Source organism: Eublepharis macularius, chromosome 6, assembly GCF_028583425.1.
Source record: "Eublepharis macularius isolate TG4126 chromosome 6, MPM_Emac_v1.0, whole genome shotgun sequence".
NCBI lineage: Eukaryota > Metazoa > Chordata > Lepidosauria > Squamata > Eublepharidae > Eublepharis > Eublepharis macularius.
Genome location: NC_072795.1, coordinates 79,990,747 through 80,010,686, shown reverse-complemented (window position 1 = coordinate 80,010,686; position 19,940 = coordinate 79,990,747). Strand labels below are relative to the sequence as shown.

Here is a 19,940-nt window from a genome sequence, read left to right as displayed (position 1 = left end):
AATTTTTGTCCAGGTTTTCTATTGCCGATTGCCACTCTTTTTTCGACATCGTGGGGCTTGCTTTGGCTCGCTCCCACGACTCTGCTCTCTTCCTTAACTCCGTGGCGTAAAATTAAACGTTTTTCTTTTTCAAATGTCCCAATCTTCTTGCCAAAATTAAATTTTAAAGTGTCCAAAATGTCGGGCGTCTTTTCTCTATGGTTTCTCTATGATTTTGTAATCCAAAATGGCCTACTTCCTTTTCCGCTGAAGCCGCGACCCTTCCCTTTTCAAAAATGGCGATTCCCTACTTCCTGCCCTCCAGCAAGGGCCGCTTCTCTCCAGCCGCTCTATTGTTATTACGCACTTCCTGTCTCCCGTCTTCCCACAGCAGGTCTCGCGATGGTGTCTTTTTCTCACAGCTCCAAAGCCACAGGTATTCAAAACAATAGTCCGATTTCTTTAATAACTTCTTTAAACTTAGTCTCTTTTCAAATACAACTCCTGCCGAGTCTTCCCCTCCTTTTCACTAGTCTGTTGCAGTTTAAAAATCTACTTTTTTTCCTTTCTGTTTTTGTCAATCTGTCCTGTATCGAAAGATAACGATCTTTACCTTCTCTTCACTTTTCTCGGGTTGTAATCGCTGTTTCGATTTTAAGTTCTCCTCTCAGCTTCTTCCCCCAATCGAAGCTTGGGTATGTAGGTCTTATGCCAGCCGAATTGGCCCCAAAACTGCCGCAGAGATTGTAGCCGACCCGTCGCAAGGTGGGACCTCAAGGACCGGGAGGAGACTCGTTGTGTAGAGCCCCCCCTCGTCCGAGATCTAACTCACCCTAGGGTCTTGAGCGTTCTTTGCCTGCTCCCCGCCTGAGAGCAGTCGGCCGCGGGCTATTTTCACCCCTCCGGCCGGTTAAAACGGCAGTCCGGTCAGCTCCGCGAATGGAGCTGCGTTAGACCTCCATGGATCCCAAACCGGAAGTCCATGGATTGGCGGTTTTTAAGGCATTGGGCTGTATCCCAACAGGGTGAGTGGGCCTGCGAGCTGCTCACCCCGACGGATCTGGAGGCAAGGATCGCCAGGCGGAGCCGGCGACGGAACAGCATGTGCCGAGGTGCCAGCGGGAGGCTGGCGGGTGATGCATCGGTTCGGCAGTGAGGCCTACGATGCCAATGGGGATCCAGCCCAGATGCCAGGCCAATGCTCCATATAGCTGTAATCAATAAAGTTGTGGCCATTTTCTAACCCACGCAAGTGTCTGGTGTGCTTATTGAGCTGTAACGCAGTCCGACATAGCCCCTAGGTGACAACCAATTGACTTTCATTATTGTGGTGAGCTGAGAGTAAATGCTTAAAGGCACAGGAGGGGGCAGGATATAGCTTCTCTTCCCTGGGAACAGACCTCCCCTTCTGGCTAAAGATTTCCCTGTGTTCATATAGCCAGTAAGACTTCTATTTTCATATAGATCAGGGATGTTCTCTTTTATCTACCCCAAATCTAACATGTAGGATCCTTTGTGTTGAGGGTGCAATGCCTGAGAATGGTAAACATGTGTCTAGGAGCTGGGATGAAATGGGGGGAAAGTAATACAGTATTGGAAACCGCTATCTCCTCATATTGCTGGCTTAGCTCCCAATATTAAAGAAACAATTTTTAAAAATTATGTAAGAATGGAATTCATTTTTTTTCCTTTGTAACACTCTGGGTATTTATTTTATTTATTAAAATATTTATATCCTACTTTTCCTTGTGGCTCAAGGAAGGTTACAAATCATAATTAAAAACACCACAATTTGAAACCAAACAAAATGTAACCCCAAACAATCCCTATCCCTTCAAAAAATACTTGTAGTTTATACTGCATTAAAACCCATAGCAAATAATGCTCCATTGACTAGTACACAAATACGTTGAGGGAGGTAACTCTCTGACATAAAAAACACAAAAGGTGCACAAGCCGCTAAAGTGTATAATTTATCTGGAACCTCTCTGTCCTGTAAAAAGAATCTGCTCTTGATTTTACATACTTTCACTATTTAGTACAATGGATATCCTTCAGTCTTGTGTTTCCAAAAATGGCAAATCCAAATATCTATATCACATTCTGTAAAAATCCTAGACACAGTTACACCCTTCTAAACCTGGCCATGTAAACAGGTTAGGATTATACTGTAAATGAATGGAAAATGCGCTAAAAATAACATATCCACAAGCTCCCATTTTATTCTGGCATACAGTATCTTGGAGTAGAAGATGTCTTTTCCTATATTATATTAGAATTAAAATGCAGTAACTGCAATTCTTGTTGCATTGAATGAATCACATAGCCATAGGCTAACCTTGATGTTAATCCAGTGACTGTTTTATGTAATAGCAACACTTGAATAAAGCGTAATCTGTACACCGTGGAAAAGTGCAATATTGTTTAGGCATTATGATGTGAAAAACCTCACCTTGAGGCAACAGTTAAAGTCCTTCTAAGCTAGTTTCTGCGTCGTTTTTGGTAGCTGTTAAGTAACTGCATAGTATTAAGGCAGTGGTGCATGGCGTGCTGTCTGGATCCTTTAGTGTATAATTAAGCACATATCTGTCAAATACAAGGGCCTCCTTTATCTCATCCCTGTTTTTAAAATTCTCAGCTGCATTTCTTGGAAACATATACAATACCAGCAAACATAAAATTGATTCATATGGAGTAAATGCTTATTACTGGCTTCAAAAGTCACCTTCCCTCCTATACAGTTTATACCAAAGTTGGCACAAAATGACAAAGGGCTGGAGTACAGCCAGTTTCTCAACAAGTCCTTAAATGGTATCTTCATGTGTTCCCTAGCTGTCTTCAAATTTTTTTTTGACTTTCCTTTGATGGCCTCTGGAATGTTCATATCAAAAGGAGGAAAAGCAAACAAAGAATTCATGTGACTAAAGAAAGCTTAGCCCTATAAATTGCTTAAGGGCCTGCCTGGGGAAACTGGTCCAATTTGAAAGCACATTTTTTAATATTGATCCCATATAATGCTGTGTTCTACCTCAGTACAGACTAGATAATATCTCACCTGGTATCTTGGGAAATGTGTGTAAATATGTATAAATTGTAACCTGAAAGAGAAATTCTATGTATTTTGCTTAGAAGTTTTCAAAGCAAGAGCATGATCCAGTAATAGGTGCCATGTTTCAATACAAAAAGAGATCTATACAGATAGCGATCTAAATATCACTGGGTGTGTTATATATCACTCTGTACATGTATATCTTAAACTGGGATGAAGGATGTTGGAAATACTATGCTGGATCCAGGACAAAATTTCTGCTTGTGTGAGAGCTGTTGCTTAAGCAGAAATGCAAGAAAAGGACTGCAGTAGCTTCTTACGTTCAATCAAACTCATATTCTCACTTGCATTTTTGCTCGCACAAGATTTTGTGCAACCAGTTTTGGGGAACTATAATATATAGGGAGAAAAACACTAGGTGTTGCACAGGATCTTGCATAACTGCACTAACCCGTCTATTTGTATTACAGCTTATGCATCCAAGGTGCTGCGTGTATATTAAGAAACAACCTCCCTCAGTCTAGAAATCTCTTGAATGAGTATAATCACTCTTCACCTCAGCTCATATGGGCTTAAGATGAGGTTGTTCATCTATTTTCTTCCTCCACTGCCTCGACAATGTTATGGTGAAATAGAAACTAAGACTAAAACAAGTTTGCTTCAAATCTGTCTCTGAATTCTAAACTTTTTCTGTCAACATCTGGAACTGTATTTTTAAAAATATTTCTCATATGAGTTTAGCCTGCTTAAAAGAAAAAAAAAACCTTGGGTTGAGTGAGGCAAACAGACCTTAAATTAACTATTATAAGCTTCCCTTTTAACCATTATGGCATAAGCAGATGCTTGTACCACAAGAGCTACACAGCATTCTATACGAGGCAAGCAGAAAGACCTCTCCTCTACTAACCTCTAACCCCCCTCCAATTTTCCCTATTAGAGAAGCTAATCTGTTTTAATGGCCCTTAGAATGAGTTACTCAAAGCAATGTGCCCTTGCCCTGCGTTGCAACTAGAGATGGGCACGAACAGCAATACGAACTAAAAAAAGCCACGAACAGACCAAGCTGCTGTTCGTGAACAAGCTGTTCGTGAGGACCCATTCTAAACAAACAGGTGGTCATTGCAAGCTTGTTTGTTGCTGTCCCTTGCTGTTCATCAAGCCAGACAATCTGGCACCTGCAATCAATTCCCTTGGCAACCGGAGGCAGGGACTGCCTGAACTCTGTTTGAACTCCTGCTGTTGCTCTGGAAACCCCAATCTAAGCCCAATTTAGATTGATAGGCAGGTCTTCCTTTCAAGTGTGGAACTCCAAATGTGTTACAAGGAAGCAAAGACCAGGGGGGATGGGGGCTCCCAGCTCTGGTTTTGCAGACAGTAAAGGAGAGACAGTTGCTGTTGGCATTTTGAGAGAGAGACAGGGAGAGTGCACTGGAGCTTGAATTTTCTTTGTGTGTGGTGGGATAGGGATCTACCTCTTCAAGTTCCAGGGCTGCTGCCAAGCTCTGGGACAAGCTATTATTTATTCTTGGTACATTTCCTGCTGCCTGCTCAGGTAGGGTTTCTGGGAGTGGTGCGGTAGGGATCTTGATGGCTAGAGGAGACCCTGCTGGCCCCCATGAACAATGAACACGTTCATGAACAGGTCATGTTTGTCAATGCTTGTTGTTAGTTGTTCGTGGATGGCAATGAACAACAAACACCATGTTCATTTTTTTCTGTTCATGCCCATGTCTAGTTACAACCCTATTTTACTCCCCCCCCCGCCCCATTAGAACAGGGACTTTCTGCTAAGGCTGATACTGGATGTCAGAATCCCATACCCAGGTCTATATAGTTTTAATGACCTCGGAATGTTAAACTACACTGAGAAAAGCATGGAATAACAACCTACACAATGAACTTTTGTAATATTAAGACACACCAGGGGTACACTGACACACTGATAGGTGGCAGGTGATACGAACTAATATTGTACTCAAAAGTTCTCTAAAAAGCACACCTGTCTAAAATTTCAAATGGTGTAGAACTTCAAAAACATATATTTAACTAATATTTGGTGACCAAGAAACATCAAAGCAATAGCATTTATTAAGCGACCCACACTGTTCTGGCTTGTTGTCCTTAATCTCCTCATCTTTACTTCCATTACAACATGTAACACTAACCTCCAATGGCAGGAACAAGGATAATATTAACTTGGCCATGTACAGTGTAATGAGGGCCAGTTTGGTGTAGTGGTTAAGAACAGCAGGATTCTACTCTGGAGAGAAAGGTTTGATTTCCCACTCCTCTGCTTGAAGTCAGCTGGGTGACCTTGGGTCAGTCACAGCTCTTCCAGAACTCTCTCAGCTCCACCCACCTCACAGGGTGATTGTCATGAGGATAATAATAACACACTTTGAAAACTACTCTGAGTGGGCGTTAAGTTGTCCTGAAGGGCTGTATATAAATCAAATGTTATTTTTAAATGTTGGCTACTAACAAGCTAATGAGTATGTGATGGTCAAAAGAGCAGGCAGTCTAGGTAAATATTAATAATTCTGGGGATAGTAGATAAGGGGGAAGTGATAGCCATGTTTGTGATGAGGGATGTACTGTGCAAGGATCAGTTGATGCATCTTCTAGGATAGCCATGTCCTGTGTGTACATTTGTATGTAAAATCCTGTTTCTTCTTCAGGTTAAATATTTATTCATAATGGTAATCATTTTTGTTCCACTTCTGATCCTTGGGAACCTTTTCTAGATCCATTTCATATATACCACCAGACTATGGTATGATGGCCAGTAACTTCAGAGTATGACTCATGGGGAGGGTTCATGGTTCATTGGTAGAGCATCTGTTTGGCATGCAAAAGGCCCCAGGTTCAATCCCTGGCAACTTCAGGTAAAAAGAATAGGTAGCAAGTGATATGAAAGACCTCTGCCTAAGTTCCTGGATAGCCTCTGCCAGTGTGAGTAGTTATGATGGACAATAGTCTTATTCAGTATAAGACAGCTTCATATATTCATGCATTTGTTCATGACTGTAAAATGCAAGGACATTATTAACACATGTAACTGAACATTATGAAGAGGCCTGTACTTTTACAGAGAAGTATCTAACAGATAGCTTTAGAACAAAAAAAGAAAATTGGGTGATTCTTTGGTTTTGACTAACTAAAATGGAGGAGATGTTAGATTGTTAAATGCCAAGATACAAAAAAAGCAAGTAAACAGATTGTAGGAGTATGGAAGGTGACTTGTGCAATTAATTATGAATCTCTATCTCTTCTCACTTTCTCTCTTCTCCAGTCCTAAATACATTGACCCAAATATCTTTCAAACTGAAAAATGTAAGGATTAATAACAGTATATTTCCACCCTTCAACTGATTAGTACAGCATAGGTCTAATAGGATCACAAACAACAATGACAGCAAAGTCAATCATTTCTGCTTTTAACTGCTGACATATAATAATGACCTCCATTTGCAAATTCTTGGCTACTACTGTACGGTTGTGCAGAAGACAGATAATCTACATTACTTTGTTAAATTTTCTGCACATTTAGAGAGCTTATCTTTTTTCAGACAAATATTTCAGAAACAAAGAAATAAAGGTCAAGGAAGAAGAATAATTAAAAATACTTTGTAATTGGCCTGTACCTCTACAATAAGAGTAGATAACTTCAATATATAGTTAGTTCATCAATTACAGGGTGAAAATACCAATGATTTCCTCACAAAGATTTTATAACTTATGAAATACTGGCACAGTTTTAAAAAACAAGCCTCTTCAACATTTGCCATTTACAAATGTGTGTCTTTTTGCAATATTGATCGTATAAACAAAGCCTGAACCTTCTTTCAAAAAGGAAGAATGAAATGAGGCAGACATAACAACACTGAAAACCAATAGTGACATTTCTGTTTGCTTAATTGTTACTTCGGTGGATTATCATAGTTAATCCAAAAAAGTTGGCATTACAACATGGAAGTCCCCTTCCGCACCCAAAAAGCAACATCCTATCTATTATTTGGGGTTTTATCAGAGTTAATTTAATTTTATTATGTATTGATGCATTTATTTATGTATTTATTTTATTTTATTTATAGTCTGTCTTTCTCACTGAGACTCAAGAGGTATTGTTAAATCTCTGGGGCAGTTTTCATTTCTAGTCAGAAAACAAACAAAAATGCCTCATGCTTGCAACAATGTCAGTTCACTCATTATGTTACATTGCTATCACCTTTCTTCCATAGTCATAACGAAAGGTGGTATTTGTATACAGCTGTCATTGTATGTTGCTATGCCTAGTGCAGGCAGAAAGTATTATGGGACTTTTCTTGGTGTACTTGCACTCCTGCTTATTCTCTAAGTTTCTGATGCACAGCTGTTTCACTCCTAGTCTTCTTGCGGCCATACCCTGATAAGTGTGCCAAATGTTTGAAATTATGCAGCAGCTTTGTGCTGCCAACATACACTTGATGTATGTTGTTATTATCAGCCTTAGGTAAAAGTACCATTTCTTAGCTTGAAATGTACTGTGTACTCAGCAACAGCTTTAAAAATGTTACTGTGAGAGCTTTGAAAGAGTGAAGGCTGTTTCCTCACAAAAGCTTCTCCTTGCCTCAAAACTGTGACTGATGGCTGTACCAGTATCGACAGTAATAGCAGCCAACCCTTAAGTGTGATTGCTGTAATATTTAAATTTACAATATCTATGTCAACAAAACAAAAATTGATCGGAAATCCAACCAAGGACTGAAAAACAAGTTAAATGGTTGATATTTAAACTAAAAAAATGACTGATAAAATATACATCACCATCAATAATCCATAGCCTGTATAAAAGACAGTTAAACATATATAGCTGAAGTAAAAAAAAGTACAAGAAAAAGCCAATGCAGGTGTGTGGACCAAGTAGAATCTGTATTGTGATTTGATTAAATGAATAAGAATTCAATTCAGATTAGCAACAGTGGAAAAATCAACTTAATCATAGTCCTCCAGTATGTCATCTAGTAAACTGCCCCCATGTAACATTCACACAACTGTACTCCATAGCAGAACAGAAAGTGCCTCATAATCATCTGCTGGAACAAAAAATAATATCTATGTACTTATTAAACAACACAATTACTCACTATAAGTTGAAAGAAAATGATAAACTATCAACATTACAGTATGTTGGGGACTGATATGGATGATGGGCCCTTACATTAATCTCTTGCCACCTAAGGGTCCATCCATTACATTTCCCACATGATGAAGTTCACTACTGGGATTGGATGAACTTCACTTGTTCTGTGGTTTTGCTGTCAGATGTTTCCTTCTGAATGGTGGAACAATAACTTTGGTAGGGGGTAATACATGGCCTCCAAAGGCAGGATTTGTTTGCTCTGCGCCCTTTGAAAGGGTCCTAAACCTCTTACCTTGCTCTGCTCAGCCTAAAGAGCAGTGTGAGAAAAGGCAGCTACAATATTTTAAGTGGCTAATGGTAAGAGTCTGCTGGAGAGCAATGCTGATAAATCTACTGGTGATCTGGGTGCAAAGATTGCCTCTGGATGGAAAGAGATTTCCCATGCCATCAAGGCAGATGGATTTGCATCCCTTGCCACATTACTTCTCTTTGAGAAACCTGCCATGGCTGGCATGGCTATTTGAAGCTTCACAGTCTGGGAACAGGGAAAGTTGGGAAACAATCTCCTTCTTCACAATCCCAGAATAGCTTTCAGGAGAAAGAAGAGGAAAATAATGGACTCTGCCTCCCCAGGCAACTCCAATATCGAAAAGAAGCAGGGCATATATTTCTGATACTTCACCCATCCTGGGTGCTAGGAGCTGTCTTGGAAAGGGGGGAAGAAGAAGGGCAAGGAGATTGGAGGTCTCATCCCTTCTTCTGATCCCAGCTCTTGCTTTGTGAGTGCGTGTTGGTTAGGGGTCCTTCCTCTATCCTCACAGGCCTGCTTATGCAGTGCCCTCTCTTCCTCCTGAGTCTCACCTCCTAGGTGAATTTTCACCTAGTGAGGGGGAAAGGATATGACAGCTGCAGTAGCAGAACAACAAAAGGCATATGATAGGAGAAGGATGCAATCTACAGAGAAAAGGAAGCAAACACTGAAGATAGGGGGAATAAGGTAAAGAATAATGGAAGCCAAAATATATACGAGGCAGGTGATATGTTGGTGGGGCAAAACTACAGAGGGCCAAGGAGATAAAGGTGAATGAGGGGAAGAGCTATAGTCTTCCCTTCATTCCTTTTCACCACCATTACCATGCTTGTCAAATATAATGCACATTTCTCTGGTAATTTATGAAGAACAAGTTGACTACTTCAAAGGCATCTAATCTTGTTAATGGATTGTTCCGTATGCCAGCCTGCAAAATACAGGCAAGTAAAAATCAGAGTAAAAATAGCATTTAATCTTGATTAAACCTTCCTTTAAAAAAAACTTTCCATTTTCAATAAAAGAATTATTGACTGCAGTTCTCTAAATTTGCTAAAATATAGAGTTGGAACTACAGTATGGTGTATGTCTGTATATACATATTGCTTAGGAGGCCACACTAAATGTTCAATGTTTGTGTACCCTGGCATGAGTGCATCAGAACACTTAATGTTGTCAAGAATGAAACAGCCACAAAACCTCTAAATAGTGTCCTAGTGTTGTTGCTCCCAAGAGGAAAAGGCTACTAGGAGCCAAAAATAGATATTTGGACAAGCCAGGCAACAATTCAGAGAACTGCAGGCCAGTCAGACTGACCTCTGTCCCAGAAAAGATATGAAGCAGATATTAAAGGCATCAATCTGCAAGCACCTGATGGACAACATGAGGAAGTCAGCACGGATTTGTCCCCAACAGGTTCTTCCAGACCAATTTCATTTTCTATGATCAAATGTCATGTTACTGGATCGCTGTTGATGTAGCTTCTCTAGATTTCACTAAAGTTTTTGACAAAGTTCCTCATGATGTTTGAATGGGTAAACTGGAGGACTGTGGACTGGACTCTAGGATAGTCAGATAGGGAACTGGCTGGATAACCACACCCAAAGAGTAGCTGTCAATGGCATCATGTTTGATTGGATGGAGGTGTCCATTGAAGTGCCACAGGGCTTTCTTCAGGGTCCAGTGCTCATCAATATTTTTATAAATGATTCTGATGAGGGTGTGAAGGGATTACTTATTAAATTTGAAGATGACATCAAGCTGGGTAGAGTAGAAAACACCCTTGAAGGCAGAGATAGAATTCAATGAGTTCTGAATATACTGGAAAAATGGGCAGATTTGAATAAGATGTGATTTAACATGGGTAAGTGCTGGGTTATCCATTTGGGTAACAAAATTGCAAAGCATGTATACCTGATGAGGGATACACTTCAGGTAGCAGTGAACAAGATCTTGGGATACGGCTGGATGGGAAGCTAAATATGACCAGTCAGTGTGATGCAGCAGCAAATGCAATCTTGGGGTGCAACAGCAAAGGCCATCCAAATCACAAGATGTCATTGTCCCACTATATACTACGTTGGTCAGGCCCCACTTGGAGTATCATGTGCAGTTCTGGAGGCCTCACTTCAAAAAGAATGTGAACAAATTGGAATGGGAGAGCAACCAGGATGATCAGGGCTTGGAGACCAAGCATTATGAGGAAAAACTGAAGGTCTTGGGAATGTTCAGTTTGTAGAAGACGAGGTTTATGTATTTATAAGACTATCACTTAGGGGAGAGAGGGGAGATATTCTTGTTGGCAACAGAGGATAGAACTAGAAACAATTGGTTTAAACTACAGAAGGGAAGGTACTGGCTGAACATTAGGACAAAGTTTCTTCGCATTAAAAGTAATTCAGCAGTGAAATTGGTTGCCTAGATATGTGGTGGTTGTTTCCCCCTCATTGGCAGTTTTCAAGGAGTGGCTGGATGAATACTTGTCAGGGATGGTTTAGGCCATTCCTGCATTGGGCGGTGCATTGATTGTAATGCCCCTTCCTTGATTCTGTTATTATTTGGGATTTCCCCCTTCTCTTGCTTTAACTGTTTCTGGACAGGGAAAGACAGATTTCTGTTGGCAGTCAAAAATAGATCTATACTTGCAGGATGCAGGCTATATGTGCTACTCAGTATATACAACTATAAGAACAATTATTCATATGGTCATAGGCTTTATTTTTCCTCCTGTAAATTCAGAATTTCATCTGACAAACCAGTAAAATATTAATAGCCTGAACTTGAGAAGAAATGATAGCAAAATCAGTGATCACTGACATTCATAAAGAGAAAATATACTATAAGCACGGTAACAAATTTAATACAGAAGCTAGCTAAACAGATCTAACAGTTCCGTCTTGTCATTTTTGTCTGCCAGTGGGCTTGCTGAAGTGGACAGTTTGGTGTAAGGAAAAACATGAAAATGTACCCCCAAACTGCCCAGTAGAAAAGTAAAGCCTGAAAGGTATTGAGAAATAATGTGCTGTGAGGGCAAAATAAGACCACTGACATGCATGTTGGGTTTTCACTCTGCCATCATGCTCATAGATAACAGGTGGGAGTAGTTCAGAACACTATACAAAGATCAGCTGTCAAAATATTCTGCTGACCATTTTGTTCCACGATTTTGTTCCATAGCACCACTGAAGTTTTATCTCTCCCAATTCTTTATTTTGTTATACATCTAGTTCATCAGCAAAATATCAGATTGTAACATTTATAGAGCACAAATCACAGTAATACCTGGAGACCAAATAATCCACAAGTATGCCCCCTGACAGCATGTTCTACATACAGTGGCTCCTCTACTGGTCCAACTGACATAGAGAATGGGAACATCCCAAAAGTAGATCCCACAAAGTGCCTACCAGACCCCCTGTACTTATCGGGCTTCAAAGTCCTACAAAGAAAGAAAGAGCCAGCCAAATTAGCATACTTTCAGAAGTGTGCTGCTGTAGCCATCTCTTCCCTTTCATCCTTACAAGTAGAGGTGGGCACGAACAGGAAAAAACAACCTGAACATGATGTTCGTTGTTCATTGCCATCCACAAACAGGGAATCACGAACAACCATGAACATGACCCTGTTCATAAACATGTTCGTGGTTGGCTGTTCATGGGAGGGAGAGGGGAGACTTGGAAGGGAAGAAAGTTCCCTGCACCATTTGCAAACAGCGTGGGGAACCTCCTTCCCTTTAAAGTCTCCCTCCTTCCAGCTGGCTAGAGGGAGGGGGGGAGACTCTGAAGGGAAGAAGGTTCCCCATGCCATTTGCAAACGGTGTGGGGAACCTCCTTCCCTTCAAAGTCTCCCTCCTTCCAGCCAGCTGTGCAGCAGCAGGGAGAAGGGCATTTCACCTGGGCAGGCTGCACTCAGCCACTTGTCAGGGGTTTCCCTGACAAGCAGTTGAGTGGGGGATTTAAATTTCCCTCTTCCTGTGCTGCGCAGCAGCAGGGAGAGGGAAATTTAAACCCCGGCAGGCTGCAATCAGCCCTTGTTAGGGTTTTCCCTGACAAGTGGCTGAGTCGGAGGTGAAGTGCTCCTGGGCTTAGATTGGGGTTTCCAGGGCAACAGGAATTCAGGCAGAGTTCAGAAAGTCCATGCCTACTGTTGCCAAGGGAATTGTTTGAAAGGCGCCAGACTGTCAGGCTCGACGATGAACACCGTGAACAGGGCTTGGAACAGGCTGATGAACACCATGAACAGGGCTTGGAACAAATACATGTTCATCGGGCACAGGGCCTCATGAATAGCTTGCTCGCGAACAGCTGATCGGGCTGTTCATGGCTTTTTTTGTTTGTATTGCTGTTCGTGCCCACCTCTACTTACAATTAGGTGCTATGAAGACTCCTTCATGAAGGTCCTTCTAGAAGAACCTTCCTATTTATTAACCTACACACTCACAGAAATGCACACATACAAAGGCCATGTAGCTATGTATCATACTCACTACAGCTACTTACATGCCATGGTTGCTGGGGTTTACAAGATTATATGTCCTGTTTGCGGACACTGACCGTCCTTAGTTTCAGTACTATAGCTTAGCATACAGTAGCACACCTGAAGTGGTTTCCCCCCATGTATAAGCATTATGGGCTGGTTTGGGCATGTTTGGACCTCTGTATGTTGCCCTTCATGGTGGCAAACCTGTGTCCAAAATTGCATAGCCTACACTTTTGTGTATCTTAAATTTTTCATTGTTCACTAATAATGCAGGGAGACAGCAATAGAATAGTTTTGACATAAGAGCAGCTGTATCCAGTGATTGAGAAAATATTAAAATATAGCTCTCCAATACTGAGGACAAAATGAACAAGAGAACAGGAATGCATGAGGCAATAAAAATGTGTAAATTAACTTTTTAAAAAGCAAGGTGCCAATGATGCTGCAGCAATTCAGATATTTAAGAACATAGGAAGAACAATCTAGGATTGAAATACATTTTCTGGAATGAAGAGCTGAGAACATGTCATTGGAAACAATAAAACCCCACAAACAAACTTTAGGAATAGTGGTAGTTGCAAAGTTTATAAATCTTGATATGAAACCCTTGTGAACTGTTCTGGGTTGGGATTGTACAAAGTATTTCAAACATACCATTTAATAAATACCAAATAAAAAAGCTGTGAAGCAGACAAGGTATCCTGACTACATCTAAGTAAATATGAATAACAGCAAATATCCTGCAAATATTCATGCTTACTCAAGAAGAAATCAGTGGGGTTTTAGGGCTGGCAACTCTGGACTGGGAAATTTCTGGAGATTAGGGGATGGAGGCAGGGCAGAGTTTGGAGAGGGAGCTCAGCAGGGACATGATGCTGGTGTGATAATGACATGCTACAGTCTACCCCTGAAGCTGCTGTTTCCTCTAGGGAACTAATCTCTGTCATCTGCATTAGGGGAGTGCATCTAGAATTTTTTGGTTGTGGCTCCAGATCTGGGTGAGTGAAATGTTTAATGTGATTGAGTAGTTTTCTGGTAGGGTGTTGCTGGGCCGGGGTAGAAATTTGTTAGTTTTTCCCCATTCTCATTATTTTCATGAATATGCTTTTTAATGGTGAAGGGGAGGGAGAAAAAATAGAGGCTCCGGGGCAGCTGTTTTTGCACTTAAGGGCACCAAAATCACATAGGACACAAGCCTCCTTCTAATCTACTCTAATCTATGGAATCCCTCAGTTTCAAGCAAAGGGAGGATGATTTTACAGAATCCCAAAGTAGGTCTCTTTCTGGGCAGCTGCACTAAGTGGTGTCTACTAATTCCTACAATGGCCATCAAGCAGGATAGCTCCAGCCAGCTACCACCTTTTTTAAAAAAATCCCTCTCTGCATTCATTTCCCTAATCTTATAGTGACTAACAATATATATATTGTTAACAATATGTATATTATCATTCCACTGAAAATTCTCCCTTTTCCTTCTTTCTTTGTTGTGTTTTTTGTTTGTTTCCTTTCAGAAAGTGAGGAAGGCTTCTGTTGTAGACTGCCCCCTCCCCGCCCCCAGCCATCATTGCATTTCTATTATTCTCTATGGGTGATTGGAGAGGAGGGGCTGGAGTCAGTTTTTCAAACATTAACTTCACCAAAATTGCAGCAGAGTGTCTTCTGCCTCTCCTTCAAAGAACCCCCAATTTCAAGAAAATTGGGTAAAGCATCCAAGTTCTACAAGCCCCTGAGCAACCTTACCCTCCAGCCAATGTTCTACTTTCATTATTCTCAAATGTCACCAAAATTGCAGTGAAGTGTCTTGTCCATCAAAGAACCCCTAAGTTTCAAGCAAATTGGGTAAAACATTTGAATTCTATGGGCCCCTGAACAAGCCAAGGCTTTTCTACTTCCAGAAGAAAAATGTCTCTCTTCAGCCCCCAAGGAGAGGTGAAGGGGATAGAGGGGGTAAGGGAGGAAGGAGAATGGCAGCTGTCTGCATTTGGGATTGGGTAGAAGTACTCTTTGCTCCTCCCTTGCAACAATTTGATTGAAAGGGAGACATTCTCCAGGAAATCAGTTCACATTCAAAGTGAAATGCAAACTCATTCTGTATTGCTGCTATGTGCAGGTACTAAAAAAAAAAAACCAGATGGAGTTTCATGACTACCAATCAGCCAGGACTAGCATTTCCATTCAGGAGATTGACAAATAAGATGCAGAAACAGTTATTTTCATGACTTTTATGGCTTGTGATTTTAACTACACACACCCCTAGTCTAAATCACTTGTAATTCTGGAAGAACTCTAAACCTCACCTGGAGGTGGACAACCTTAGTGGGGTTTACTTCTAAGGGAATATGCTTAAGAGCATAATGTATGTATTTGTAGAACTTCAGGGCTGGATGGGATTGTAAAGTAATTTAGGTCAACTTGCTAGAGAAGCCTTCATTTCAGCCCATATCATCCAAATTATGATATTGCATAAGCAGCAGAGACCAAGCTGGAGCAAAGCACACCATGCTAGAGGTGTTTAGTAGGTCATAGAATATATTTAGTAAAGCAAATCAAATGGCTTTTGAAATAGAGTAAAGTAGAAAACCATCACATTCTGATCAATAATTACTTCTAAGGACTGGGGAGGGAAGTTATCTGTTGCAAATGTGATTCTGAAATTTCACTAGAAATGTCTCATATAAACATGAATAGCAGCATTTGATATAAAGCATATACATTTTATGTACCTAAGTAGTGTCATGTATCCCTTTCCCAGGGCTGCCAGACTCCCACTGAGGGTGGAGGAATCCATGGCCCCAGCTTCCATTTCCTGTTTCTGTTCCAAGTGGGGGCAAGATAATTTTTTTTTAAAAAAATGGCTGTCTGGCCAATGACATGATTGCACTTTCAGGAAAATCCCAGAAATGATGTCAGCTCTCTATGAAGCTCTGGAAAGTCAATGAATTTACCATAGAATTTTTAGTTATTCCTAGAGAGGTGTGACATCATTTCTGAGTTTTTTGAAATTGACATCATGCCATCAGTGATGGCAACTCCCATGTCCACACATCCCCAGTTTCTGGCTGGTTGCCAGGCCTGGCAATCATACCTCTTTTACTGAAAGAGTCTGAAATGGCTTTGACTAATCTGTACCGAATAATGTAATTTTAAAGTCCAGTTTAGTTCAGAACTAATTTATTGTCAAAGGCTTTCACGGCCGGAGAACGTTAGTTGTTGTAGATTTTCTGGGCTGTATGGCCAGAAAATGTTGCTGGTAAAATGTTGCTGGTAAAGGTCACCCATGGTAAATGCATAGCTATAACACATGGGTTTCATTTGATTATATCTGTCCTCTTTTCATAATGCCATATTCTATATTACACGTGCCTCCCATATTGAATTGTTCGAAAGCTCAGAGGCAGCAGCATTGGCTTGAGAAGGTAGTAGAGCTTTAAGCATCTCCACTTCTGGTGCATCAGCCATCATTGTTTTACGTTCGATGTGTTTGCAAATGCAAAAGGTCTACTTAGAGATGCAAAGGTAAACAGTGGGACCCAGATATCAGCTTACTTCTTTCTTCCTGTAGCACCTGTTTCTACTCATTTATTTCCATCGTTTTTTCTCTTATTTAAGAGAGAACTTGCAAATATTTCCTATTCCAAATCTTTTAAACATTTTAACTTTCAGAGCTGTAAAACCATACATATGGAATCAGATATGCAAATTATATTTCTATGAAATTATATTTATATAAAAATATAATCTACATGAATTATTCTAACTGGATTTGTTGTTGCAGCACTAAACATTTTTAAACACAGAATTCCAGGACCTCTGAATACTTATATACATATGGAGAGAGTATTCAACTAATGATACTTGTGAAATCTTCCTGTGCTTAATTTCTGCTCCTGATTTGGGGTTTCTCTGTGCACTGCCAGAGTTTATAATGCTGGAATATGAGGTTTTTCTGGAGTTGCATTGCAGAACATAAAACACTATCAAAAAGGAATCTCGTGGGTAGATTCTAGAGAGTGTTCTAGGGGAATGCTACTCTGCCCCATGGCCTTTGGCTTATGCAGTGCTATAATGTTCCATTTTATTCCAAATGCTATTTAACATGTACAAGGAACTGCTGGATGAGTATGTCCAGGTTATCATTAGTTTGCATCCAGCCCTTTTTCATTTGATTTTCTGTGGAGGCAGTAAAAGCTCTGAATCTCTATCTGTGGTCATGATGATAGACAGAAGTACTATTGGTTTGAAATGTAACTGATAGGGGATAGGTGTTCAGTCTGTTTTAAATGGGTTTCTCCTTCACCTTAGCACTAAGGGTATACTTGGATCCACACCCACACCTGCATCTTCCAGTGGTAGATTTGGCCAGAAGAAAGTTTTAACAATTTAGATTGGCTTGCCAGCTGAGCCTTTTCCAACAGCAGAATGACCCAATCACAATCATCCGGTCCTTATCTACCTCCACATTACATTACTGTAATGATTACAAATGGCTATAATAATTACAGTTCAAGAATGCTGGTGGAAAACACAATTGGTTCACTATATGGTAGCCAGGCTGTTAAGTGGGGCTAGCTATGTAAACAATACATGCCAATTCTTTCTCAAATTTCTGCTCTTTTTTCACACAATTGGTTAGTTTTGGAGGGATTTATTTTTTCTTTATCTTCTTTTAACATTGCACTGAAGCACTACTGTGCTGTTATACTTCAGTGGAATGGTAACCACAACAAAAATAAAGTGTTGTCTTCTACTAAGCCTAGCAGAATATTTAGTGGAAGAAATCATGATTAGAGATGGGCACGAACAAAAAAAAACCCCCGAACATGATGTTCGTTGTTTATTGCCATCAACGAACAGGGACTCACAAACACTTACAAACATGACCTGTTCACGGACATGTTCGTAGTTGGATGCTCGTGGGGGCCAGCAGGCTCTCCTCCAGCCACCATCCAAGTTTGGTTAAGATCCCTACTGCACCACTCCCAGAAACCTGACCTGAGCAGGCACCAGGAAAGGTACCAATAATAAATAATAGCTTGGCCCCAGAACCTATTAAACTAAATTGGGCTTAGTTTGGGGTTTCCAGGGCAACAGCAGGAGTTCAGACAATCCCTGCCTAAATTGCCAACGGAATTGATTGCAGGTGCCAGACTGTCTGGCTTGACGAACAGCAACAAACCAGGCTTGCAATGACCACCTGTTCATTTAGAATGGGGCCTCAGTCATGAACAACTTGTTCGCAAACAGCAGATTAGGCTGTTCATGGCTTTTTTTTTGTATTGCTGTTCATACCCATCTCTAGTCATGATCAGATTCCAATATATTTTAACTTTTTTTGTGGCAGATAACTGGAACAGAACCTAAGGCCTCAAGAAACCACTCAATAATAGCAGTGGAACAAGGGGGGGGGATCTGTTCATCCCTATATTTAACATGCTGTTTGATTATTTTGAAATGGTATTTCCAACACTAATCATCTCTGCTATGACAGATTAGTCCATGACAGGGCTAGGAAATGTTAGTCTTTGAGGAAATCTGATCCCTGGAGATGTGCTGCTTCAGTTGCCTGTTGCTCATCCAGGCTCCTTCTCTTCCTCCACCACAGTCATTCCATGTAGTGGGGAGAGGGAGACAGAAAAATGACCGTTAGCTTGGAAGCAAGGCAGGGGAAGAAGCGGAAACAGTACTGGCCAGCCAGTTCTCAATAAGGCTGTCGATTGTAACCCGAAGTACATCAGGTGCCATTCAGGCATTATTTAACAATAGAAATTGTCTTCCTGTACCAAGCTACCTTCTTGTCCCATGCCTTTCTGCTACAGTTTAGAATGCTCAGAATGTGTTTTATTATATTTTACTGTAGTTTACCTTGACTTTCTGTGTTGCATGGAAAGGAAGGATATAGTATTAATAATAAACAAACAAACTAGGTGGGCTAATCTGTATGGTACTAGAACTTTAAAAAGCAGTTTAAGGTGAACCCTCTTGGCTGATTTGGCTGTGTTGTGATGCCACTGCTGTTCCCTGGGGTCACCAACCCCATCTGCCTTCCCCTTCCAAGCTTGCCCATTACATTCATTTGAGCCAGCTATACCCTGCTGTTACTGGGCTCATCTGGTTATGCCAGGGACAGTTTCACCCATCTACCCCTACTTACACCATTCCTGTTGTTCCACTAGTATTTGTGTGTCTGGTCTTTTGTGAAATGCTAGAGTTTAATTGTAAAGGAATTAAACTGAATAGTCAACACAGTGAATTGGGCAGTGTCAGTTTTATTTTGTTCTGGTGTGAAGGAAAGATTAAAAAAGGAGTCAGCCTTTTTGGTGGTGAGCAAATAATGCTTATTTAGTATAATTATTTAATCGAGAGTGATGAAAAATTTGAATTCGGACTACAATGGAAAGCATGTGACTGGATAACAACATATTACTAAGATACTACTGGAGCCCTGTTTCATTTCATTTGTATGCAAATATCCCATCAGGTCATGTAGAACTAGGCAACTGAAAAATTCCGTAACTCTGTAGCTGCATTTTAGTGGTTTCTTCTTACCTGACTGACCAGGTGGTGGGACTCCAGATGATCCTCTTGGCAGGCATAAAAACACAGTAAGTACTGCAGCTTTATTTCCTGAGCAGGGCTCAATAGCAATTGGTTTTGGAGAACCCTGGGGAAAAATATATATATTGTTATGTGATCTGGAATCATTTCTTGTTGCTATTTTTTGTTTCTTAACTCAAAAGAGTTAACATAAACACATTAACCTAAGAATTTTCTTAAGAATACACTGTGTTTAAAAGAATGTCCCTCTCATTAAATATAACCTTTCATAAACCGCTTGCATTTTCCAATTAAAACAGCAAAAAACCTCTCAAATAAAATACAGTAATATGTATTTCAGCAAATTTAGTCAGATATAAATATTAATTATTGAATCATTCAAATCAGCAATGTGATTGTTCAGCACTACTATTTCTCATGGGATTAGTATCACTCAGTAATTTGCAAAG

General features: G+C 40.5%; 1 protein-coding gene across 1 annotated transcript in view; it reads right to left on the bottom strand.

The window, feature by feature from the left end:
• ATRNL1 (attractin like 1) overlaps positions 1-19,940 on the bottom strand; it is a 981,827-nt gene that overhangs the window by 94,454 nt on the left and 867,433 nt on the right. The window contains exon 28 of the mRNA XM_054982776.1: positions 19,483-19,597. Within this exon, the coding sequence (XP_054838751.1) occupies positions 19,483-19,597 (115 nt within the window). The remainder of the gene's footprint in view (positions 1-19,482; positions 19,598-19,940) is intronic.